Source organism: Salvelinus alpinus, chromosome 12, assembly GCF_045679555.1.
Source record: "Salvelinus alpinus chromosome 12, SLU_Salpinus.1, whole genome shotgun sequence".
Lineage (NCBI taxonomy): Eukaryota > Metazoa > Chordata > Actinopteri > Salmoniformes > Salmonidae > Salvelinus > Salvelinus alpinus.
This window is the reverse complement of record NC_092097.1, coordinates 62,215,933-62,240,772: the sequence shown is the minus strand read 5'-3', so window position 1 is coordinate 62,240,772 and position 24,840 is coordinate 62,215,933. Positions and strand designations below refer to the sequence as shown.

Genomic DNA, 24,840 nt, shown 5'->3' with positions numbered 1-24,840 from the left:
ATACTAGGGAGGGAGAGAAGCCTGGGAATACCAGGGAGGGAGAGAAGCCTGGGAATACCAGGGAGGGAGAGAAGCCTGGGAATACCAGGGAGGGAGAGAAGCCTGGGAATACCAGGGAGGGAGAGAAGCCTGGGAATACCAGGGAGGGAGAGAAGCCTGGGAATACCAGGGAGGGAGAGAAGCCTGGGAATACCAGGGAGGGAGAGAAGCCTGGGAATACCAGGGAGGGAGAGAAGCCTGGGAATACCAGGGAGGGAGAGAAGCCTGGGAATACCAGGGAGGGAGAGAAGCCTGGGAATGCCAGGGAGGGAGAGAAGCCTGGGAATGCCAGGGAGGGAGAGAAGCCTGGGAATGCCAGGGAGGGAGAGAAGCCTGGGAATACCAGGGAGGGAGAGAAGCCTGGGAATACCAGGGAGGGAGAGAAGCCTGGGAATACCAGGGAGGGAGAGAAGCCTGGGAAAACCAGGGAGGTGTCAGGGAGGGAGAGAAGCCTGGGAATACCAGGGAGGGAGAGAAGCCTGGGAATACCAGGGAGGGAGAGAAGCCTGGGAATACTAGGGAGGGAGAGAAGCCTGGGAATACTAGGGAGGGAGAGAAGCCTGGGAATACCAGGGAGGGAGAGAAGCCTGGGAATACCAGGGAGGGAGAGAAGCCTGGGAATACCAGGGAGGGAGAGAAGCCTGGGAATACCAGGGAGGGAGAGAAGCCTGGGAATACTAGGGAGGGAGAGAAGCCTGGGAATACCAGGGAGGGAGAGAAGCCTGGGAATACCAGGGAGGGAGAGAAGCCTGGGAACACCAGGGAGGGAGAGAAGCCTGGGAATACCAGGGAGGGAGAGAAGCCTGGGAATACCAGGGAGGGAGAGAAGCCTGGGAATACCAGGGAGGGAGAGAAGCCTGGGAAAACCAGGGAGGGAGAGAAGCCTGGGAAAACCAGGGAGGTGTCAGGGAGGGAGAGAAGCCTGGGAACACCAGGGAGGGAGAGAAGCCTGGGAATACTAGGGAGGGAGAGAAGCCTGGGAACACCAGGGAGGGAGAGAAGCCTGGGAATACCAGGGAGGTGCCAGGGAGGGAGAGAAGCCTGGGAATACCAGGGAGGGAGAGAAGCCTGGGAATACCAGGGAGGGAGAGAAGCCTGGGAATACCAGGGAGGGAGAGAAGCCTGGGAATACCAGGGAGGGAGAGAAGCCTGGGAATACCAGGGAGGGAGAGAAGCCTGGGAATACCAGGGAGGGAGAGAAGCCTGGGAAAACCAGGGAGGTGTCAGGGAGGGAGAGAAGCCTGGGAATACCAGGGAGGGAGAGAAGCCTGGGAATACCAGGGAGGGAGAGAAGCCTGGGAAAACCAGGGAGGTGTCAGGGAGGGAGAGAAGCCTGGGAGGTTCCAAGTCCCCATGTGGGCAGTAGACAGGAAGTCCTCATGTTGAACACGTTTAAAAAGTATCACAGCGTGTTTTCACCTTTTTGCGTAGTTTCTGTATGCGGTTGATGACCTCACGAGCCACGCCCTCATCCAGCATGGACTGGTCTGGAGTGACGTCGAGCAGCACCAGCACCTGAAGAATAATAACAATATATTATATATATATTACTATAGACTGAATACACATTACAGAAACAGAATACAACTGCACTGTTCAGGGATGTTGACACACAGCAGCTGGTTCAACAATCTGTTGTGTTCCTATACTTTGTTTGTAGGTTTTTTATCATTTTTTAAAGCTCTGGTTTGGTTTCAAATCTCACCTGTGAAAATGTTTACCTTCTTGTTATTTGCACTGCTTAAATCTCTCCCACTTGTCTTTTCTGTGAGACTAAATCAAACTAACACAGTGTAACAGAGTGGTGTGTAACAGTGCAGTATAACTGTAATATGAATTACTATATAAATTAACAGCATCAGAATGTATTTTACTGGAGCAGACAGACAGCATCTCAGAGCCCTCTACAGCAGACAGACAGACAGCATCTCAGAGCCCTCTACAGCAGACAGACAGACAGCATCTCAGAGCCCTCTACAGCAGACAGACAGACAGCATCTCAGAGCCCTCTACAGCAGACAGACAGACAGCATCTCAGAGCCCTCTACAGCAGACAGACAGACAGCATCTCAGAGCCCTCTACAGCAGACAGACAGCATCTCAGAGCCCTCTACAGCAGACAGACAGACAGCATCTCAGAGCCCTCTACAGCAGACAGACAGACAGCAGCATCTCAGAGCCCACTACAGCAGACAGACACTGTGGTACTATGGTTGGTGGAACACTGATTAGAGAGATGTGCCTCTGGGGGCTTTGATACACGCTGTCTACTGCTACTAAGGCGTGAAATGACTTAAACACACAAGCACATTAAAACACTCGTCTACATTAGAACACGGTACATAGTGACGGTGGTACACAGTAGGGACAGGAAGCTAGTTTCAGATGATTCGGCAATGCGACTGTACTGTAGCACTGTGAGTGTCACTAGGAATATATCTAACATTTGAGTTTTTTTTTTAACCATTTACATAATGTAATACAGTCTTTATTTTATCATGTCACATTTGAATGCTCAAAATCGACTATTTTTAAATTTGCAAGCGTTTGATATCGTTCCATTTATTTCCAGCCGTTCCAAATGAGCACATCCTCCCAAATGTCTCCCTCCCACCAGCCTCCACTGCATGGTATCCACCTGTGAGTCAGAATGGGCCTCGTACTGCGTCGCTGACCCAGAGGTCTGTGTGTGTGTGTGTGTGTGTGTGTGTGTGTGTGTGTGTGTGTGTGTGTGTGTGTGTACCTGTGAGTCAGAATGGGCCTCGTACTGCGTCGCTGACCCAGAGGTCTGGTTGTGTGTGTGTGTGTGTGTACCTGTGAGTCAGAATGGGCCTCGTACTGCGTCGCTGACCCAGAGGTCTGGTTGTGTGTGTGTGTGTGTGTGTGTGTACCTGTGAGTCAGAATGGGCCTCGTACTGCGTCGCTGACCCAGAGGTCTGGTTGTGTGTGTGTGTGTGTGTACCTGTGAGTCAGAATGGGCCTCGTACTGCGTCGCTGACCCCGAGGTCTGGGTGTGTGTGTGTGTGTGTGTGTGTGTACCTGTGAGTCAGAATGGGCCTCGTACTGCGTCGCTGACCCAGAGGTCTGGTTGAAGCTGTACATCAACCTCAGGTCCTCCTCATGAAGCTCCTGACCGTCCACCACAATGGAGCCTGGCGGGACACACACCGAGTCAGTCAATCAATCAATCAATCAAATGTATAAAGCCAATACAGATGACTAACACACACACACACACACAGAGTCAGTCAGTCAGTCAATCAATCAATCAATCAATCAATCAATCAATCAATCAAATGTATAAAGCCAATACAGATGACTAACACACACACACACAGCTAAATTTCCCAGAAATCCTAGAAGAGAATATTCCTGGAATGAGCAGAAAAATCCATGAATCCCTCCAACCAGTAGTTCTGGAAAAACAGGGAAATTAGGAAAGTTTACCGGAATGTTTTTGCAACCCTGGACTTGGGAATAGGCCCAGGAGGTTGTTCTGACCATGTTGAGACCAGGGGAAAACTCTGGGTTTCTAGTTCCATGATAATACAAGATGAACACACACTAATCCCAGATATACATGCTTTGATTCATTTTGCAAATTAATTACTTAAAAATCATACAAATGTGATTTAGATTCCGTCTCTCACAGTTGAAGTGTACCTATGATTAAAAATGACAGACCTCTACATGCTTTGTAAGTAGGAAAACCTGCAAAATCGGCAGTGTATCAAATACTTGTTCTCCCCACTGTACATGCTTAGATTAATTTTCTTTTAAGTCTTAGGGTGTAGGGTTCAGGGTGTGTGTGTAAAGCCTAGAGATACAGGCTTCACTATCCCAGGTGGACCACGGTTACAAACAGCTACCTCCCACCATGCAACAGGAGAATCTCTATATAGTACTCCCGTCAGAAAAAAACCCACAAAAAAAGTATTTTACTGGGCTGCAATCAGAGGAACGTCCATCCTCCTACACCGGTACAGAAAAAAGGTTTTTGACCTCAGAGTGCTCAGAGGGATTTAGGAAAAGGGGTGAGATTCAGAAGTACATTTTAACAGACCCTTTACTGCCCCTCGTTCCCTCCCTTCCTACCAGTCTTCTGGAAGGTCTCCAGCTGCTCACTCTTCAGGTCCTTAATGGACGCCGTAATGGATTTGAAGGCTCCTTTCAGCTTCTTTCCCAGCACCATGTGGTCCGGTTCAGCCCGCAGACTGATGCCGTACTTGTCTTTGTCCGTGGACAAGGTCAACTGACGGACATTCAACTCCTGAGAGAAACGGGAAAAGAGAAGAGGGGATTTTTTTTTTGTTTTTTTTGTTTCGGGGCTCAAAAAAAAAGGCACAATTTTTTACAGGCTCGCCACCAGATTATTTTTGTTCTTGGACCTGGGATTTGAACCAGCGACCCTCTGGTTGCTGGCCCGTCGTTCTGAACGCCAGGCTACATGAAGATGGAGAGAGCTGTAGTTGTTCTGTGTCTCTAGGTCCGCAGAGTCGTTGATAAAACATGATAAATGAGAGCAGTCACGGCATCTCTTTATCTCAGACAGAACAACAAAGTCATCAACCATCGGTCTGTTCAGATACACAACAGAGGGAGGTGATGACTGCTGGGTAGCAACAACCAGGACTAAAACACACTTCTGTTCTGTTGCCAGCAACAAGCAACAACGTCAGATCAGTGGAAACACAAAGTGGGAAGAGCTGATCCTTTCAGCCCGGCGCCCCACATCACCCTCCTCTATCAACACCCTGTCTGGCCCGGCGCCCCACATCACCCTCCTCTATCAACACCCTGTCTGGCCCGGCGCCCCACATCACCCTCCTCTATCAACACCCTGTCTGGCCTGGCGCCCCACATCACCCTCCTCTATCAACACCCTGTCTGGCCCGGCGCCCCACATCACCCTCCTCTATCAACACCCTGTCTGGCCTGGCGCCCCACATCACCCTGGTCCCTCTATCAACGCCCTGTCTGGCCCGGCGCCTCACATCACCCCCCTCTATCAACGCCCTGTCTGGCCTGGCGCCCCACATCACCCTGGTCCCTCTATCAACGCCCTGTCTGGCCTGGCGCCATGTTGTTGTCATGTGGTGTTGCTACCATGTTGTTGTCATGTGGTGTTACTACCATGTTGTTGTCATGTTGTGCTGCTACCATGCTGTTGTCATGTTGTGTTGCTACCATGCTGTTGTCATGTTGTGTTGCTACCATGTTGTTGTCATGTGGTGTTGCTACCATGTTGTTGTCATGTTGTGTTGCTACCATGTTGTTGTCATGTTGTGTTGCTACCATGCTGTTGTCATGTTGTGCTGCTACCATGTTGTTGTCATGTTGTGTTGCTACCATGCTGTTGTCATGTTGTGTTGCTACCATGTTGTTGTCATGTGGTGTTGCTACCATGTTGTTGTCATGTTGTGTTGCTACCATGCTGTTGTCATGTTGTGTTGCTACCATGTTGTTGTCATGTTGTGTTGCTACCATGTTGTTGTCTTGTTGTGCTGCTACCATGTTGTTGTCATGTGTTGCTACCATGCTGTTGTCATGTTGTGTTGCTACCATGTTGTTGTCATGTGGTGTTGCTACCATGTTGTTGTCATGTTGTGTTGCTACCATGTTGTTGTCATGTGGTGTTGCTACCATGTTGTTGTCATGTTGTGCTTCTACCATGTTGTTGTCATGTGGTGTTGCTACCATGTTGTTGTCATGTGGTGTTGCTACCATGTTGTTGTCATGTTGTGTTGCTACCATGTTGTTGTCATGTGGTGTTGCTACCATGTTGTTGTCATGTTGTGCTTCTACCATGTTGTTGTCATGTGGTGTTGCTACCATGTTGTTGTCATGTGGTGTTGCTACCATGTTGTCATGTTGTGTTGCTACCATGTTGTTGTCATGTGGTGTTAATACCATGTTGTCATGTTGTGTTGCTACCATGTTGTCATGTTGTGTTGCTACCATGTTGTTGTCATGTGGTGTTTCTACCATGTTGTTGTCATGTTGTGTTGCTACCATGTTGTTGTCATGTGGTGTTGCTACCATGTTGTTGTCATGTGGTGTTGCTACCATGTTGTTGTCATGTGGTGTTGCTACCATGCTGTTGTCATGTGGTGCTGCTACCATGCTGTTGTCATGTGGTGTTGCTACCATGTTGTTGTCATGTTGTGTTGCTACCATGTTGTCATGTTGTGTTGCTACCATGCTGTTGTCATGTTGTGCTGCTACCATGTTGTTGCCATGGTGTGTTGCTACCATGTTGTTGTCATGTGGTGTTGCTACCATGCTGTTGTCATGTTGTGTTGCTACCATGCTGTTGTCATGTTGTGTTGCTACCATGTTGTTGTCTTGTTGTGTTGCTACCATGTTGTTGTCATGTTGTGTTGCTACCATGCTGTTGTCATGTTGTGCTGCTACCATGTTGTTGCCATGGTGTGTTGCTACCATGTTGTTGTCATGTTGTGTTGCTACCATGTTGTTGTCATGTTGTGTTGCTACCATGTTGTTGTCATGTGGTGTTGCTACCATGCTGTTGTCATGTTGTGTTGCTACCATGTTGTTGTCATGTTGTGTTGCTACCATGTTGTTGTCATGTTGTGTTGCTACCATGTTGTTGTCATGTTGTGTTGCTACCATGTTGTTGTCATGTTGTGTTGCTACCATGTTGTTGTCATGTGGTGTTGCTACCATGTTGTTGTCATGTGGTGCTGCTACCATGCTGTTGTCATGTTGTGTTGCTACCATGTTGTTGTCATGTTGTGTTGCTACCATGTTGTTGTCATGTTATGTTGCTACCATGCTGTTGTCATGTGGTGTTGCTACCATGTTGTTGTCATGTGGTGTTGCTACCATGTTGTTGTCATGTGGTGTTGCTACCATGTTGTTGTCATGTGGTGTTGCTACCATGTTGTTGTCATGTGGTGTTGCTACCATGTTGTTGTCATGTTGTGTTGCTACCATGTTGTTGTCATGTGGTGTTGCTACCATGTTGTTGTCATGTTGTGTTGCTACCATGTTGTTGTCATGTTGTGTTGCTACCATGCTGTTGTCATGTTGTGCTGCTACCATGTTGTTGCCATGGTGTGTTGCTACCATGTTGTTGTCATGTGGTGTTGCTACCATGCTGTTGTCATGTTGTGTTGCTACCATGTTGTTGTCATGTTGTGTTGCTACCATGTTGTTGTCATGTTGTGTTGCTACCATGTTGTTGTCATGTTGTGTTGCTACCATGTTGTTGTCATGTTGTGTTGCTACCATGTTGTTGTCATGTTGTGTTGCTACCATGCTGTTGTCATGTTGTGCTGCTACCATGTTGTTGCCATGGTGTGTTGCTACCATGTTGTTGTCATGTGGTGTTGCTACCATGCTGTTGTCATGTTGTGTTGCTACCATGTTGTTGTCATGTTGTGTTGCTACCATGTTGTTGTCATGTTGTGTTGCTACCATGTTGTTGTCATGTGGTGTTGCTACCATGTTGTTGTCATGTTGTGTTGCTACCATGTTGTTGTCATGTGGTGTTGCTACCATGTTGATGTCAGTGTTGTGTTGTCTCTCTTTATGTAGTGTTGTGTTGTCTCTCTTTATGTAGTGTTGTGTTGTCTCTCTTTATGTAGTGTTGTGTTGTCTCTCTTGTCCTATATTTATATGTTCTTATTTATTTATTTTTTCCCAAACCCCCGTTCCCGCAGGAGGCCTTTTGCCTTTTGGTAGGCCGTCACTGTAAATAAGAATGTGTTCTTAACTGACTTGTCTAGTTAAATAAAATGGGCAAAACGAGTGACCTAGACGACTTTCGAGAGCGTGGTATGATCGTCGGCACGCCAGATCCAGTATCTCAGAAACGGCCATCTTCCTGGGCTTTCCACACACAACAGTCTCTAGAGTTTACAGAGAACGGCGCCACAAACACATCCAGTCACCGGAGTCGAGAGGTCGAAGGAGAATGGCAGAAAAATCCTGCAAGCTAACAGGTCGGACCACAAAACAGACCAAATAACGTCACAGTCCGACTCTCATCTCTGAACACACAACTCGTCGATCCCTGTTACTGATTGGCTATTGCAGCAGACGACCACACCGGGTTCCACTCCTATCAGCTAAAAACAGGAAGAAGCAGCTCCAGTGGGCGACATCACCAACACTGGACAACTGAGGCGTGGAAAAACATAGTCTGGAACATGACAGGGAGTTCAGTTTACTAGAGTGTCCTGGTCAGTCCCCCAGACCTGGTCAGTCCTCCAGACCTGGTCAGCCCCCCAGACCTGGTCAGTCCCCCCCCAGACCTGGTCAGTCCCCCAGACCTGGTCAGTCCCCCAGACCTAGTCAGTCCCCCAGACCTGGTCAGTCCTCCAGACCTGGTCAGTCCCCCCCAGACCTGGTCAGTCCCCCCAGACCTGGTCAGTCCCCCAGACCTGGTCAGTCCCCGGTCAGTCCCCAGACCTGGTCCGTCCCCCAGTCCCCAGACCTGGTCCGTCCCCAGACCTGGTCCGTCCGTCAGTCCCCCAGACCTGGTCCGTCCCCCAGTCCCCAGACCTGGTCCGTCCCCCAGTCCCCAGACCTGGTCCGTCCCCCAGACCTGGTCTGTCCGTCAGTCCCCCAGACCTGGTCAGTCCCCCCCCCAGACCTGGTCTGTCCGTCAGTCCCCCAGTGGAAATGTCTGGGAGCAACAACGGCTCAGCCGCGAAGTGGTAGGCCACACAAGCTCGCAGAACGGGACCGCCGAGAGCTGAAGCGCATAAAACTCCTCTGTCTTCGGTTGCAACACTCTCTACCGAGTTCCAAACTGCCTCTGGAAGCAACATCAGCACGAGAACTGTTCTTCAGGAGCTTCATGAAATGGGTTTCCATGGCCGAGCAGCCGCACACAAGCCTAAGATCATCACGCATAATGCCAAGCGTCGGCTGGAGTGGTGTAAAGCTCACCGTGTACTGGAGCAGTGGAAACACGCTTCACCATCTGGCAGTCCAACGGACTAATCTGGATTTGGCGGATGCCAGGAGAACACTACCTGCCCCAATGCAAAGTGACAACTGTAAAGTTTGGTGGAGGAGGAATAATGATCTGGGGCTGTTTTTCATGGTTCAGGCCCCTTAGTTCCAGTGAAGGGAAATCTTAATGCTACAGCATACAATGACATTCTAGATTCTGTGCTTCCAACTTTGTGGCAACAGTTTGGGGAAGGCCATTTCCTGTTTCAGCATGACAATGCCCACGTCAACAAAGCAAGGTCCATACAGAAATGGTGAGATCGATGTGGAAGAACTTCACTGGCCTGCACAGAGCCCTGACCTCAACCCCCATCAAACACCTTTTGAGCCCTGACCTGGTCATACAGTGTATCTCCTTCCCTTCAGGTTGGAATAAACTACAGTTGGCTTTGTTTCTAATAGAGATGGCATTTCTGAGATTCTGAATCCGGAGCGCTTGGCACCGACGATCATACCATGCTCAAAGTCGCTTAGGTCACTCATTTGGCCATTATAAAGTACAATCGAACAGTAATTGAATGCCTCGATGCCTGTCTGCCTGATTTATATAGCGAGCCACGGCCACGTGACTCACTGCCTGTAGTAGCGATCCATTTTCGTGAACAGGGAGAATGAGAATGCCAAAGAATTGTACAAGCTAACAGGCGGGCCACAAACAGACAAATAACGGCACAGTACAACAGTGGTGTGAAGAACGACATCTCTGAACACACAACTCGTCGATCCCTGTTACTGATTGGCTATTGCAGCAGACGACCACACCGGGTTCCACTCCTATCAGCTAAAAACAGGAAGAAGCAGCTCCAGTGGGCGACATCACCAACACTGGACAACTGAGGCGTGATAAAACATAGTCTGGAACATGACAGGGAGTTCAGTTTACTAGAGTGTCCTGGTCAGTCCCCCAGACCTGGTCAGTCCCCCCAGACCTGGTCAGTCCCCCCAGACCTGGTCAGTCCCCCCAGACCTGGTCAGTCCCCCCAGACCTGGTCAGCTCCCAGACCTGGTCAGTCCCCCAGACCTGGTCAGTCCCCCAGACCTGGTCAGTCCCCCCAGACCTGGTCAGTCCCCCCAGACCTGGTCAGTCCCCGGTCAGTCCCCCAGACCTGGTCAGTCCCCCAGACCTGGTCAGTCCCCCCAGACCTGGTCAGTCCCCCCAGACCTGGTCAGTCCCCCCAGACCTGGTCAGTCCCCCCAGACCTGGTCAGTCCCCCAGACCTGGTCCGTCCCCCAGTCCCCAGACCTGGTCCGTCCGTCAGTCCCCAGACCTGGTCCGTCCGTCAGTCCCCAGACCTGGTCCGTCCGTCAGTCCCCCAGACCTGGTCAGTCCCCCAGTCCCCAGACCTGGTCCGTCCCCCAGTCCCCAGACCTGGTCCGTCCCCCAGACCTGGTCTGTCCGTCAGTCCCCCAGACCTGGTCAGTCCCCCCCCAGACCTGGTCCGTCCGTCAGTCCACAGACCTGGTCCGTCAGTCCCCAGACCTGGTCCGTCAGTCCCCAGACCGTCAGTCCCCGGTCAGTCCCCAGACCTGGTCAGTCCCCGGTCAGTCCCCCCCAGACCTGGTCAGTCCCCCCCAGACCCGGTCAGTCCCCCCCAGACCCGGTCAGTCCCCCCCAGACCCGGTCAGTCCCCCAGACCCGGTCAGTCCCCCAGACCTGGTCAGTCCTCCAGACCTGGTCAATCCCCCAGACCTGGTCAATCCCCCAGACCTGGTCAGTCCTCCAGACCTGGTCAGTCCTCCAGACCTGGTCAGTCCTCCAGACCTGGTCAGTCCCCGGTCAATCCCCCAGACCTGGTCAGTCCCCCAGACCTGGTCAGTCCTCCAGACCTGGTCAGTCCTCCAGACCTGGTCAGTCCCCCCAGACCTGGTCAGTCCCCCCAGACCTGGTCAGTCCCCCCAGACCTGGTCAGTCCCCCAGACCTGGTCAGTCCTCCAGACCTGGTCAGTTCCCCAGACCTGGTCAGTCCTCCAGACCTGGTCAGTCCTCCAGACCTGGTCAGTCCTCCAGACCTGGTCAGTCCCCGGTCAATCCCCCAGACCTGGTCAGTCCCCCAGACCTGGTCAGTCCCCCAGACCTGGTCAGTCCCCCAGACCTGGTCAGTCCTCCAGACCTGGTCAGTCCCCGGTCAATCCCCCAGACCTGGTCAGTCCCCCAGACCTGGTCAGTCCTCCAGACCTGGTCAGTCCCCGGTCAATCCCCCAGACCTGGTCAGTCCCCCAGACCTGGTCAGTCCCCCAGACCTCAACCCTATAGAGCATAATGGGATGATATGGAACAGGCAGCATGAATGTACCACCATACAATCTGCAGCAACTGTGTGATGCCATCGCGTCAGCATGGACCAACATCCCTGTGGAACGTTTCTGACACCTTGTAGATATACCCCGAAGAAGTCAGGATGTTCTGGATGCAAAGCGGGGGTCCAACCCGGTACTAGATGAGTGTACCCAAGTAACTGACCGGCGAGCGAGTGAATATGTGTGTGTGAAGGTACATATCTCTTACCTCCAGGATGTATTTCTGCAGGGAGGTGATGTCTCTCAGAGCTTCTGGATCTTGGTGGATCACTACCACCTCCTTTAGAGGATACTACACAACATAACAACAACCGTTAGTACACAACATAACAACAACAACCGTTAGTACACAACAACACAATAACCACCGTTAGTACACAACAACATAACAACAACCGTTAGTACACAACAACAACCACCGTTAGTACACAACAACATAACAACAACCGTTAGTACACAACAACACAACAACAACCGTTAGTACACAACAACAACCACCGTTAGTACACAACAACATAACAACCACCGTTAGTACACAACAACATAACAACAACCGTTAGTACACAACAACATAACAACAACCGTTAGTACACAACAACATAACAACAACCGTTAGTACACAACAACATAACAACAACCGTTAGTACACAACAACAACCACCGTTAGTACACAACAACAACCACCGTTAGTACACAACAACAACCATCGTTAGTACACAACAACAACAACCGTTAGTACACAACATAACAACAACCGTTAGTACACAACATAACAACAACCGTTAGTACACAACATAACAACAACCGTTAGTACACAACAACATAACAACAACCGTTAGTACACAACAACATAACAACAACCGTTAGTACACAACAACAACCACCGTTAGTACACAACAACAACCACCGTTAGTACACAACAACAACCACCGTTAGTACACAACAACAACCATCGTTAGTACACAACAACAACAACCGTTAGTACACAACATAACAACAACCGTTAGTACACAACAACATAACAACAACCGTTAGTACACAACAACATAACAACAACCGTTAGTACACAACAACAACCACCGTTAGTACACAACAACAACCACCGTTAGTACACAACATAACAACAACCGTTAGTACACAACAACAACAACCGTTAGTACACAACAACAACAACCGTTAGTACACAACAACACAATAACAACCGTTAGTACACAACAACACAATAACAACCGTTAGTACACAACAACACAATAACAACCGTTAGTACACAACAATAACAACCGTTAGTACACAACAACAACCACCGTTAGTACACAACAACAACCACCGTTAGTACACAACATAACAACAACCGTTAGTACACAACATAACAACAACCGTTAGTACACAACAACAACAACCGTTAGTACACAACATAACAACAACCGTTAGTACACAACAACAACAACCGTTAGTACACAACAACAACCACCGTTAGTACACAACATAACAACCACCGTTAGTACACAACATAACAACAACCGTTAGTACACAACATAACAACAACCGTTAGTACACAACAACAACCACCGTTAGTACACAACAACATAACAACAACCGTTAGTACACAACAACATAACAACAACCGTTAGTACACAACAACAACCACCGTTAGTACACAACAACAACCGTTAGTACACAACAACAACAACCGTTAGTACACAACATAACAACAACCGTTAGTACACAACAACAACCGTTAGTACACAACAACAACAACCGTTAGTACACAACAACAACCACCGTTAGTACACAACAACATAACAACAACCGTTAGTACACAACATAACAACAACCGTTAGTACACAACAACAACCACCGTTAGTACACAACAACAACAACCGTTAGTACACAACAACAACAACCGTTAGTACACAACAACAACAACCGTTAGTACACAACAACACAACAACCGTTAGTACACAACAACAACAACCGTTAGTACACAACAACATAACAACAACCGTTAGTACACAACAACAACAACCGTTAGTACACAACAACAACAACCGTTAGTACACAACAACAACAACCGTTAGTACACAACAACAACAACCGTTAGTACACAACAACACAACAACCGTTAGTACACAACAACAACAACCGTTAGTACACAACAACATAACAACAACCGTTAGTACACAACAACCGTTAGTACACAACAACAGACACTTCAAGGGGTACTACAACATAACAACCGTTAGTACACGACAACAGACACGTCAAGGGGTACTACAACACCACAACAACCGTTAGTACACGACAACAGACACGTCAAGGGGTACTACAACATAACAACCGTTAGTACACGACAACAGACACGTCAAGGGGTACTACAACATAACAACCGTTAGTACACGACAACAGACACGTCAAGGGGTACTACAACATAACAACCGTTAGTACACGACAACAGACACGTCAAGGGGTACTACAACACAACACCAACCACCATTAGTTTACTAGACACAACAAATACATACTACCACCTTCAGGGAGTACTACAAACGACAACAGTCACACACACGTGGTACTATACAAAGACAACAACAAATGCTAGCTAAGAGAGAAAACACACACAGTTGATGTCCCCGTACCTTAACGGGCAGAGTCCTGCGGTCTCTGATGACTCGTCCGAGCTCAATGACAGACTGCATCTGACACACAGCACTCTCTATACGCTTGTCAATCAACGACTCCCTGTCACACACACACACACACACACACACACACACACACACACACACACACACACACACACACACACACACACACACACACACACACACACACACACACACACACACACACAGAGAGGATAAGAGCAGGTTAGACAGGACAGACAGGGAGCAGGTAGAAGACAGTGGGTATATCTGAGTTAGGTGCAGACAGGGAGCAGGTAGAAGACAGTGACACAGTGGGTATATCTGAGTTAGGTGCAGACAGGGAGCAGGTAGAAGACAGTGACACAGTGGGTATATCTGAGTTAGGTGCAGACAGGGAGCAGGTAGAAGACAGTGACACAGTGGGTATATCTGAGTTAGGTGCAGACAGGGAGCAGGTAGAAGACAGTGACACAGTGGGTATATCTGAGTTAGGTGCAGACAGGGAGCAGGTAGAAGACAGTGGGTATATCTGAGTTAGGTGCAGACAGGGAGCAGGTAGAAGACAGTGACACAGTGGGTATATCTGAGTTAGGTGCAGACAGGGAGCAGGTAGAAGACAGTGACACAGTGGGTATATCTGAGTTAGGTGCAGACAGGGAGCAGGTAGAAGACAGTGACACAGTGGGTATATCTGAGTTAGGTGCAGACAGGGAGCAGGTAGAAGACAGTGACACAGTGGGTATATCTGAGTTAGGTGCAGACAGGGAGCAGGTAGAAGACAGTGACACAGTGGGTATATCTGAGTTAGGTGCAGACAGGGAGCAGGTAGAAGACAGTGACACAGTGGGTATATCTGAGTTAGGTGCAGACAGGGAGCAGGTAGAAGACAGTGACACAGTGGGTATATCTGAGTTAGGTGCAGACAGGGAGCAGGTAGAAGACAGTGACACAGTGGGTATATCTGAGTTAGGTGCAGACAGGGAGCAGGTAGAAGACAGTGACACAGTGGGTATATCTGAGTTAGGTGCAGACAGGGAGCAGGTAGAAGACAGTGACACAGTGGGTATATCTGAGTTAGGTGCAGACAGGGAGCAGGTAGAAGACAGTGACACAGTGGGTATATCTGAGTTAGGTGCAGACAGGGAGCAGGTAGAAGACAGTGACACAGTGGGTATATCTGAGTTAGGTGCAGACAGGGAGCAGGTAGAAGACAGTGACACAGTGGGTATATCTGAGTTAGGTGCAGACAGGGAGCAGGTAGAAGACAGTGACACAGTGGGTATATCTGAGTTAGGTGCAGACAGGGACCAGGTAGAAGACAGTGACACAGTGGGTATATCTGAGTTAGGTGCAGACAGGGAGCAGGTAGAAGACAGTGACACAGTGTGTATATCTGAGTTAGGTGCAGACAGGGAGCAGGTAGAAGACAGTGACACAGTGGGTATATCTGAGTTAGGTGCAGACAGGGAGCAGGTAGAAGACAGTGAGACAGTGGGTATATCTGAGTTAGGTGCAGACAGGGAGCAGGTAGAAGACAGTGACACAGTGGGTATATCTGAGTTAGGTGCAGACAGGGAGCAGGTAGAAGACAGTGACACAGTGGGTATATCTGAGTTAGGTGCAGACAGGGACCAGGTAGAAGACAGTGACACAGTGGGTATATCTGAGTTAGGTGCAGACAGGGAGCAGGTAGAAGACAGTGACACAGTGTGTATATCTGAGTTAGGTGCAGACAGGGACCAGGTAGAAGGGGTATATCTGGGTATATCTGAGTTAGGTGTGTACATCGGTTTTCTTGGACATCAAGCGTCTCTATTAAAAACTCCATAACGGACTGACGTTCAGTTGGAGCCAACCCCAACCCTGATGTGCATGATAAAGTGTGTGAGGTAGCTCAGGAACGGCTAATGTCGGAGGAACAAGACAAAGAGGGAGGGGACAGATATCCAATCACGGACACGGGTTGAGCTCTGTTTGTTGTTTTTGGAATGTTTTGAAAAAAGTGTGGTTAGCTAGCTAGCTACATTTTGAGTTTGGATCCAGTTGGTATCAGACCGCTGCAGTCCAGGGATCCTGCCGACCAAGGGTCTGATGAGCTGATTGGTGTAGCAGCTAGCCTAGCGCCCACTGTTCGCTGCCTATCAAGCTAGCGAGGTTTCCTTGAGGGCTTGAACCGCGACACGGTTAGCCCTTGTAGCTGGGACCACAGAGAGTCAAAAGCCCGGAACAATCTAGATCACACTGCTGTGATCGCAACAAAACAGTGAGTCATCTATTCATGCATTTTAAAAAAACGAATAAATGAAAGAAAAGCATTGTAAGTTTGAATTTTGTAAAGTTAAACGTGGGAGAGGTGGAAAAATGATTGTTATTGATCAATAATGACAAACCTCCTGCCATTGACAACTTAGATGGAAAGCTACTGAGGATGGGAGCTGACTATAGCCACTCCTGTCTGTCATATCTTTAATCTGACTCTATAGCCACTCCTATCTGTCATATCTTTAATCTGACTCTATAGCCACTCCTGTCTGTCATATCTTTAATCTGACTCTATAGCCACTCCTGTCTGTCATATCTTTAATCTGAGTCTATAGCCACTCCTATCTGTCATATCTTTAATCTGACTCTATAGCCACTCCTATCTGTCATATCTTTAATCTGACTCTATAGCCACTCCTATCTGTCATATCTTTAATCTGAGTCTATAGCCACTCCTATCTGTCATGTCTTTAATCTGACTCTATAGCCACTCCTATCTGTCATATCTTTAATCTGAGTCTAGAGGAAGGTGTTTGTCCTCAGGCCTGGAGGGAAGCCAAAGTCATTCCACTACCCAAGAGTGGTAAAGTAGCCTTTACTGGTTCTAACAGCAGACCTATCAGCTTGCTGCCAGCTCTTGGCAAACTGACGATTTTGTTTTGTGTTTGACCAAATACAATGGTATTTCTCTGCAAACTAATTAACAACAGACTTTCAGCATGCTTTTAGAGAAGGGCACTCAACATGTACTGCACTGACACAAATGACTGATGATTGGTTGAAATAAATTGATAATAAGAAGATTGTGGGAGCTGTCCTGTTAGATTTCAGTGCAGCCTCTGATATTATAGACCATAACCTGAAAACGTATGTGTTATGGCTTTTCAACCTCTGCCATATCGTGGATTCAGAGCTATCTATCTAATAGAACTCAGAGGGTTTTCTTTAAGGGACGCTTCTCTAATGTCAAACATGTAACGTGTGGTGTACCACAGGGCAGCTCTCTAGGCCCTCTACTCTTTTCTATTGTTACCAATGACCTGCCACTGGCATTAAACAAGCATGTGTATCCATGTATTCTTATGACTCAACCAAATACTCATCAGCAACAACAGCTAATGAAGTCACTGAAACCCTTAACAAAGAGTTGCAGTCTGTTTTGGAATGGGTGGCCAGTAATAAACTGGTCCTGAACATCTCTAAAACTAAGAGCATTGTATTTGGTACAAATCATTCCCTAAGTTCTAGACCTCAGCTGAATCTGGTAATGAATGATGTGGCTGTTGAACAAGTTGAAGAGACTAAATTACTTGGCGTTACCTTAGATTGTAAACTGTCATGGTCAAAACATATAGATTCAATGGTTGTAAAGATGGGGAGAGGTCTGTCCTTAATGAAGAGATGTTCTGCTTTTTTGACTCCACACTCCAAATAGCAAGTTCTGCAGCCTCTAGTTTGGTCTTATCTTGATTATTGTCCAGTCGTATGGTCGAGTGCTGCAAGGAAAGACCTAGTTAAGCTGCAGCTGGCCCAGAACAGAGCGGCACGTCTTGCTCTTCATTGTAATCAGAGGGTTAATATACAGTATCAGTCAAAAGGTTGGACACACCTACTCATTCCAGGGTTTTTCTTTATAGAATAATAGTGAAGACATCAAAACTATGAAATAACACATATGGAATCATGTAGTAACCAAAAAAGTGTTAAACAAAGTAATCTCTGGTACTGTAAATAATAACCAAAGGGTTGATGAGAGATTGACTGGATCAATTATTTTTTATAAGAAATAGGAAATTCCAAATTGTTTGCATCGTCAACCTACACACAGCTCTGACACACACACACACACACACACACACACACACACACACACACACACACACACACACACACACACACACACACACACACACACACACACACACACACACACACACACACACACACACACACCAGACATGCCACCAGGGGTCTTTTCACAGTCCACAAATTCAAGAAAGCGTACAGTATTATATAGAGCCCTTATTGCATGGAACTTCCTTCCATCTCATATTGCTCAAATAAACAGCAAACCTGGTTTCAAATAAACAGATAAAGCAACACCTCCCGGCACAACGCCTCTCCCCTATTGGACCTTAGTTTGTGTGTCTGTATTGATATGTAGGCTACGTGTGCCGTTTTTTATTTATTTATGTAGTTCCGTCCTAGAGCTATTCTTGTCTATTAATGTTCTGTATTATGTCATGTTTTGTGTTTTGTGTGGAGCCCAGGAAGAGTAGCTGCTGCTTTTGTAACAGCTAAAAATGGGGATCCTATTAAAATAAAAATTCTTAAAATGGGTTTATAGCGTACGGACAGACGGACACTTCCTTGGCCGGTCTCTTCCTGATTGGAGGAGGTCACCTCTACAGGATGTCTCACGTCTTGGACAGGAACAGGAAGGCTGCCCTCCACAGCCGAACAGGCAGACAGGCCTACAGACAGGCAGACAGGCCTACAGACAGACAGGCAGGCCTGCAGACAGACAGGCAGGCCTGCAGACAGACAGACAGGCCTACAGCCGAACAGGCAGGCCTGCAGACAGACAGACAGACAGGCCTACAGCCGAACAGGCAGGCCTGCAGACAGACAGACAGGCCTACAGCCGAACAGGCAGGCCTACAGACAGACAGACAGGCCTACAGACAGGCAGACAGGCCTACAGACAGGTCTGCTCCGGAAATTCTTCTTGAGAATTTTGAATGAGTTAAACCTGGATTTTTTTTTCTCTCACAGACTTACCTCAGGAGACCTTTACAACAGAACCCTCAATCCAAAATCGAAACTTCAAACGTACATCCTTGAATATAAACAAAAAATATCTGGAAAGGACTCGTACGTCCAAACAATCAAGTCAAGGAAAACAACAGTAAAAACCTACAAAGTACAAAGAGAAGCTCCTCAAGGAAAAATCCAAAGACACTATTTGCTGACTGTTACAATAAATGGGAACGTAAGCAGCCTCATCTTCCACACAGACCAGCCCCTGGCATGGCACAGGGCCATAAGAACACACTACCCCCCTCTGTCAAGAGAGGCTATTAAACCAGGGTGGAAAGTCAGAATACTGGACTTGGAGGACACTGCGACAGTCAATCAGTACACGTCTGGAACTGTAGTAGTGCAGGGAAACATCCAACGTTTTCAGCAGACCTTTTACAGGGTCAAAGAGAGCACAGCGGGAGAAGCTGACCCCTGGTGACGACCAGGCTACTTCAGAACCCGACCACAGGCAGGACAGACGAGATAGGACCCACCAACCCAACCCGACCCCCCAGAGGACAGACAAAAGGCCAGAGATTGTTCTCAAACAGGAAATGTGCAGAGGAAAACAAAGACCCGGCGCACCCTGGAGCTGCTGTCAGAGGACCGACTACGGTCCCTGAGCCACATCATAATGCACACAGGCACAAACGACCCTGAGGGCCCGGCAGGAAAGGGTGGCCACAGCATTCAAGGGAGTGAATGAAAAAAGCTTCTTCCACAAGTGGTCATCTCCATCCTGCTACGAGGAAAAGACTCTCACCCTATCACCGTACAGCGGGTGAATGAAAGCATTTCCCGTGACTGTGCATCGAAACCCAATGTGTACCTGGCCCATCACACCACCCTGGACTTGGACGGTCTCTACGACCAGGTACACCTCTACAAGGCCACGGTCCCTGAAAGACATCGCACTCAACCGCAGCACCTCACACAGGAGCAACAGAGCGATGAGCACCCTGCCCAGACGTGAGACTCTTCCCTGAGACTCTATTTGGAGTCTCATAGCAAAGGGTCTGAATACTTATGTAAATAAGGTATGTTTTTTTTTTTAAATTTGTAATAAATGTGCAAAAATGTCTAAAAACCTGTTTTCACTTTGTCATGATGCGGTATTGTGATGTCGTGATGGGGTATTGTGATGTCGTGATGGGGTATTGTGATGTCGTGATGGGGTATTGTGATGTCGTGATGGGGTATTGTGATGTCGTGATGGGGTATTGTGATGTCATGATGGGGTATTGTGATGTCATGATGGGGTATTGTGATGTCATGATGGGGTATTGTGATGTCATGATGGGGTATTGTGATGTCATGATGGGGTATTGTGATGTCATGATGGGGTATTGTGTGTAGATTGATGAGGAAACACATTCATTTAATCACTTTTAGAATAAGGCTGTAACGCAACAACATTTTTAAAAAGTCAAGCGGTCTGAATACTTTCCAAATTCATCATAGAGACTCAGTGAGCATAACCTTGCTACAGTATAGGATATGTGCCCACTGCCCACAAAATGAGCTGTACTTCCTAACAAATGCATGACCACATTAGAGATATATTTACCACAGATCACACAGACCTACAAAGAATTTGAAAACAAATCCAACATTGAATAAACTCTCATATCTGTTAGGCGAATTACCACAATGTGCAAATCACAGCAGCAAGATGTGTCCCATTACCATGATAAGGGACAGACAGACAGAGACACACACACAGAGAAACAAGACAGGAGGAGGGGACAGATAACCAATGACTTAATGGGTTTATAGCGGACGGAAAGACGACTTGTCTACTCCTGATTGGAGGTCACCTCTACAGGATGTCTCACGTCTTGGACTCGAACAGGAAGGAGCACTTAACAAGGTTGCCCACTGCAGCCGAGCAGGCTGGGTAGTAATATGTGGGCTGGGACAGTACATGAATAGTAAAGACCGGCGAGGTAGAGGTGTGTGTGTGTGGGAGCAGGTACTGTAGTGATGACAGACATTCAGAGTGACTGGAGGAGAACACACACACACACACACACACACACACACACACACACACACACACACACACACACACACACACACACACACACACACACACACACACACACACACACACACACACACACACACACACACACACACACACACACACACACCTTGAACGGCCCTGTGGAGAAGAATACTAATCTGCCATTTTAATTGAATGTAACCTTTATTTAACTAGGCAAGTTAGATAAAAACACATTCTTATTTACAATGACCTCTGGCCAAACCCGGACGACGATGGGCCAATTGTGCGCCACCCTATGGGACTCCCAATCACGGTGGGTTGTGATACAGCCTGGAATCGAACCAGGGTGTCTGTAGTGACGCCTCTAGCACTGAGATGCAGTGCCTTAGACCACTTTTTATATTTGAGTAATTTAGCAGATCTCTTATCTAGAGAGATTTAGAGTCAGTGCATTCATCTGAAGGTAGCTAGGTGGAGAACCACATATCACAGGCATAAAGTAGCTATAAGAAAAGTCAAGTGTTTTTGGTTGTTGCTGTAAAGCGTAACAGTAGCAATGCTTCAGAGACAGACTAAAGCAATGGCCCTGCCGCTTCAGAGACAGACTAAAGCAATGGCCCTGCCGCTTCAGAGACAGACTAAAGCAATGGCCCTGCCGCTTCAGACAGACTAAAGCAATGGCCCTGCCGCTTCAGAGACAGACTAAAGCAATGGCCCTGCCGCTTCAGAGACAGACTAAAGCAATGGCCCTGTCGCTTCAGAGACAGACTAAAGCAATGGCCCTGTCGCTTCAGAGACAGACTAAAGCAACGGCCCTGCAGCTTCAGAGACAGACTAAAGCAATGGCCCTGTCGCTTCAGAGACAGACTAAAGCAACGGCCCTGTCGCTTCAGAGACAGACTAAAGCAATGGCCCTGTCGCTTCAGAGACAGACTAAAGCAACGGCCCTGCAGCTTCAGAGACAGACTAAAGCAATGGCCCTGCCGCTTCAGAGACAGACTAAAGCAATGGCCCTGCCGCTTCAGAGACAGACTAAAGCAATGGCCCTGTCGCTTCAGAGACAGACTAAAGCAATGGCCCTGCCGCTTCAGAGACAGACTAAAGCAATGGCCCTGCCGCTTCAGAGACAGACTAAAGCAATGGCCCTGTCGCTTCAGAGACAGACTAATGCAATGGCCCTGTAGCTTCAGAGACAGACTAAAGCAATGGCCCTGTCGCTTCAGAGACAGACTAAAGCAATGGCCCTGTCGCTTCAGAGACAGACTAATGCAATGGCCCTGTCGCTTCAGAGACAGACTAAAGCAATGGCCCTGCCGCTTCAGAGACAGACTAAAGCAATGGCCCTGCCGCTTCAGAGACAGACTAAAGCAATGGCCCTGCGGCTTCAGAGACAGACTAAAGCAATGGCCCTGCCGCTTCAGAGACAGACTAAAGCAATGGCCCTGTCGCTTCAGAGACAGACTAAAGCAATGGCCCTGTAGCTTCAGAGACAGACTAATGCAATGGCCCTGTAGCTTCAGAGACAGACTAAAGCAATGGCCCTGTCGCTTCAGAGACAGACTAAAGCAATGGCCCTGTCGCTTCAGAGACAGACTAATGCAATGGCCCTGCCGCTTCAGAGACAGACTAAAGCAATGGCCCTGCGGCTTCAGAGACAGACTAAAGCAATGGCCCTGCGGCTTCAGAGACAGACTAAAGCAATGGCCCTGCCGCTTCAGAGACAGACTAAAGCAATGGCCCTGCCGCTTCAGAGACAGACTAAAGCAATGGCCCTGTCGCTTCAGAGACAGACTAAAGCAATGGCCCTGCCGCTTCAGAGACAGACTAAAGCAATGGCCCTGCCGCTTCAGAGACAGACTAAAGCAATGGCCCTGACGCTTCAGAGACAGACTAAAGCAATGGCCCTGCCGCTTCAGAGACAGACTAAAGCAATGGCCCTGCCGCTTCAGAGACAGACTAAAGCAATGGCCCTGCCGCTTCAGAGACAGACTAAAGCAATGGCCCTGCCGCTTCAGAGACAGACTAAAGCAATGGCCCTGCCGCTTCAGAGACAGACTAAAGCAATGGCCCTGCCGCTTCAGAGACAGACTAAAGCAATGGCCCTGTCGCTTCAGAGACAGACTAAAGCAATGGCCCTGTCGCTTAGGAGACAGACTAAAGCAATGGCCCTGTCGCTTCAGAGACAGACTAAAGCAATGGCCCTGCCGCTTCAGAGACAGACTAAAGCAATGGCCCTGTCGCTTCAGAGACAGACTAATGCAATGGCCCTGTAGCTTCAGAGACAGACTAAAGCAATGGCCCTGTCGCTTCAGAGACAGACTAAAGCAATGGCCCTGTCGCTTCAGAGACAGACTAATGCAATGGCCCTGTCGCTTCAGAGACAGACTAAAGCAATGGCCCTGCCGCTTCAGAGACAGACTAAAGCAATGGCCCTGTCGCTTCAGAGACAGACTAAAGCAATGGCCCTGCCGCTTCAGAGACAGACTAAAGCAATAGCCCTGCCGCTTCAGAGACAGACTAAAGCAATGGCCCTGCCGCTTCAGAGACAGACTAAAGCAATGGCCCTGCCGCTTCAGAGACAGACTAAAGCAATGGCCCTGCCGCTTCAGAGACAGACTAAAGCAATGGCCCTGCCGCTTCAGAGACAGACTAAAGCAATGGCCCTGCCGCTTCAGAGACAGACTAAAGCAATGGCCCTGTCGCTTCAGAGACAGACTAAAGCAATGGCCCTGCCGCTTCAGAGACAGACTAAAGCAATGGCCCTGCCGCTTCAGAGACAGACTAAAGCAATGGCCCTGTCGCTTCAGAGACAGACTAAAGCAATGGCCCTGTCGCTTCAGAGACAGACTAAAGCAATGGCCCTGCCGCTTCAGAGACAGACTAAAGCAATGGCCCTGCCGCTTAGGAGACAGACTAAAGCAATGGCCCTGCCGCTTCGGAGACAGACTAAAGCAATGGCCCTGTCGCTTAGGAGACAGACTAAAGCAATGGCCCTGCCGCTTCAGAGACAGACTAAAGCAATGGCCCTGCCGCTTCGGAGACAGACTAAAGCAATGGCCCTGTCGCTTAGGAGACAGACTAAAGCAATGGCCCTGCCGCTTCAGAGACAGACTAAAGCAACGGCCCTGCCGCTTCAGAGACAGACTAAAGCAACGGCCCTGTCGCTTCAGAGACAGACTAAAGCAAAGGCCCTGCCGCTTCAGAGACAGACTAAAGCAAAGGCCCTGTCGCTTCAGAGACAGACTAAAGCAAAGGCCCTGTAGCTTCAGAGACAGACTAAAGCAATGGCCCTGTCGCTTCAGAGACAGACTAAAGCAATGGCCCTGCCGCTTCAGAGACAGACTAAAGCAAAGGCCCTGTAGCTTCAGAGACAGACTAAAGCAAAGGCCCTGTAGCTTCAGAGACAGACTAAAGCAATGGCCCTGCCGCTTCAGAGACAGACTAAAGCAATGGCCCTGCCGCTTCAGAGACAGACTAAAGCAATGGCCCTGCCGCTTCAGACAGACTAAAGCAATGGCCCTGCCGCTTCAGAGACAGACTAAAGCAACGGCCCTGCCGCTTCAGAGACAGACTAAAGCAATGGCCCTGCCGCTTCAGAGACAGACTAAAGCAACGGCCCTGCCGCTTCAGACAGACTAAAGCAACGGCCCTGCCGCTTCAGAGACAGACTAAAGCAACGGCCCTGCCGCTTCAGAGACAGACTAAAGCAATGGCCCTGCCGCTTCAGAGACAGACTAAAGCAATGGCCCTGCCGCTTCAGAGACAGACTAAAGCAATGGCCCTGCCGCTTCAGAGACAGAC

General features: G+C 48.6%; 1 protein-coding gene across 2 annotated transcripts in view; it reads right to left on the bottom strand.

Annotated features, from left to right (window-relative positions):
• The window catches only part of iars1 (isoleucyl-tRNA synthetase 1), a 132,290-nt gene that overhangs the window by 12,663 nt on the left and 94,787 nt on the right, over positions 1-24,840 (bottom strand). For both annotated transcript variants that reach the window (XM_071337036.1, XM_071337037.1), the window contains exons 24-28: positions 13,959-14,061; positions 11,531-11,614; positions 4,135-4,309; positions 3,079-3,191; positions 1,459-1,554 (exon numbers count right to left, since the gene is read on the bottom strand). In XM_071337036.1, coding sequence (XP_071193137.1) covers positions 1,459-1,554; positions 3,079-3,191; positions 4,135-4,309; positions 11,531-11,614; positions 13,959-14,061 — 571 coding nt within the window. The remainder of the gene's footprint in view (positions 1-1,458; positions 1,555-3,078; positions 3,192-4,134; positions 4,310-11,530; positions 11,615-13,958; positions 14,062-24,840) is intronic.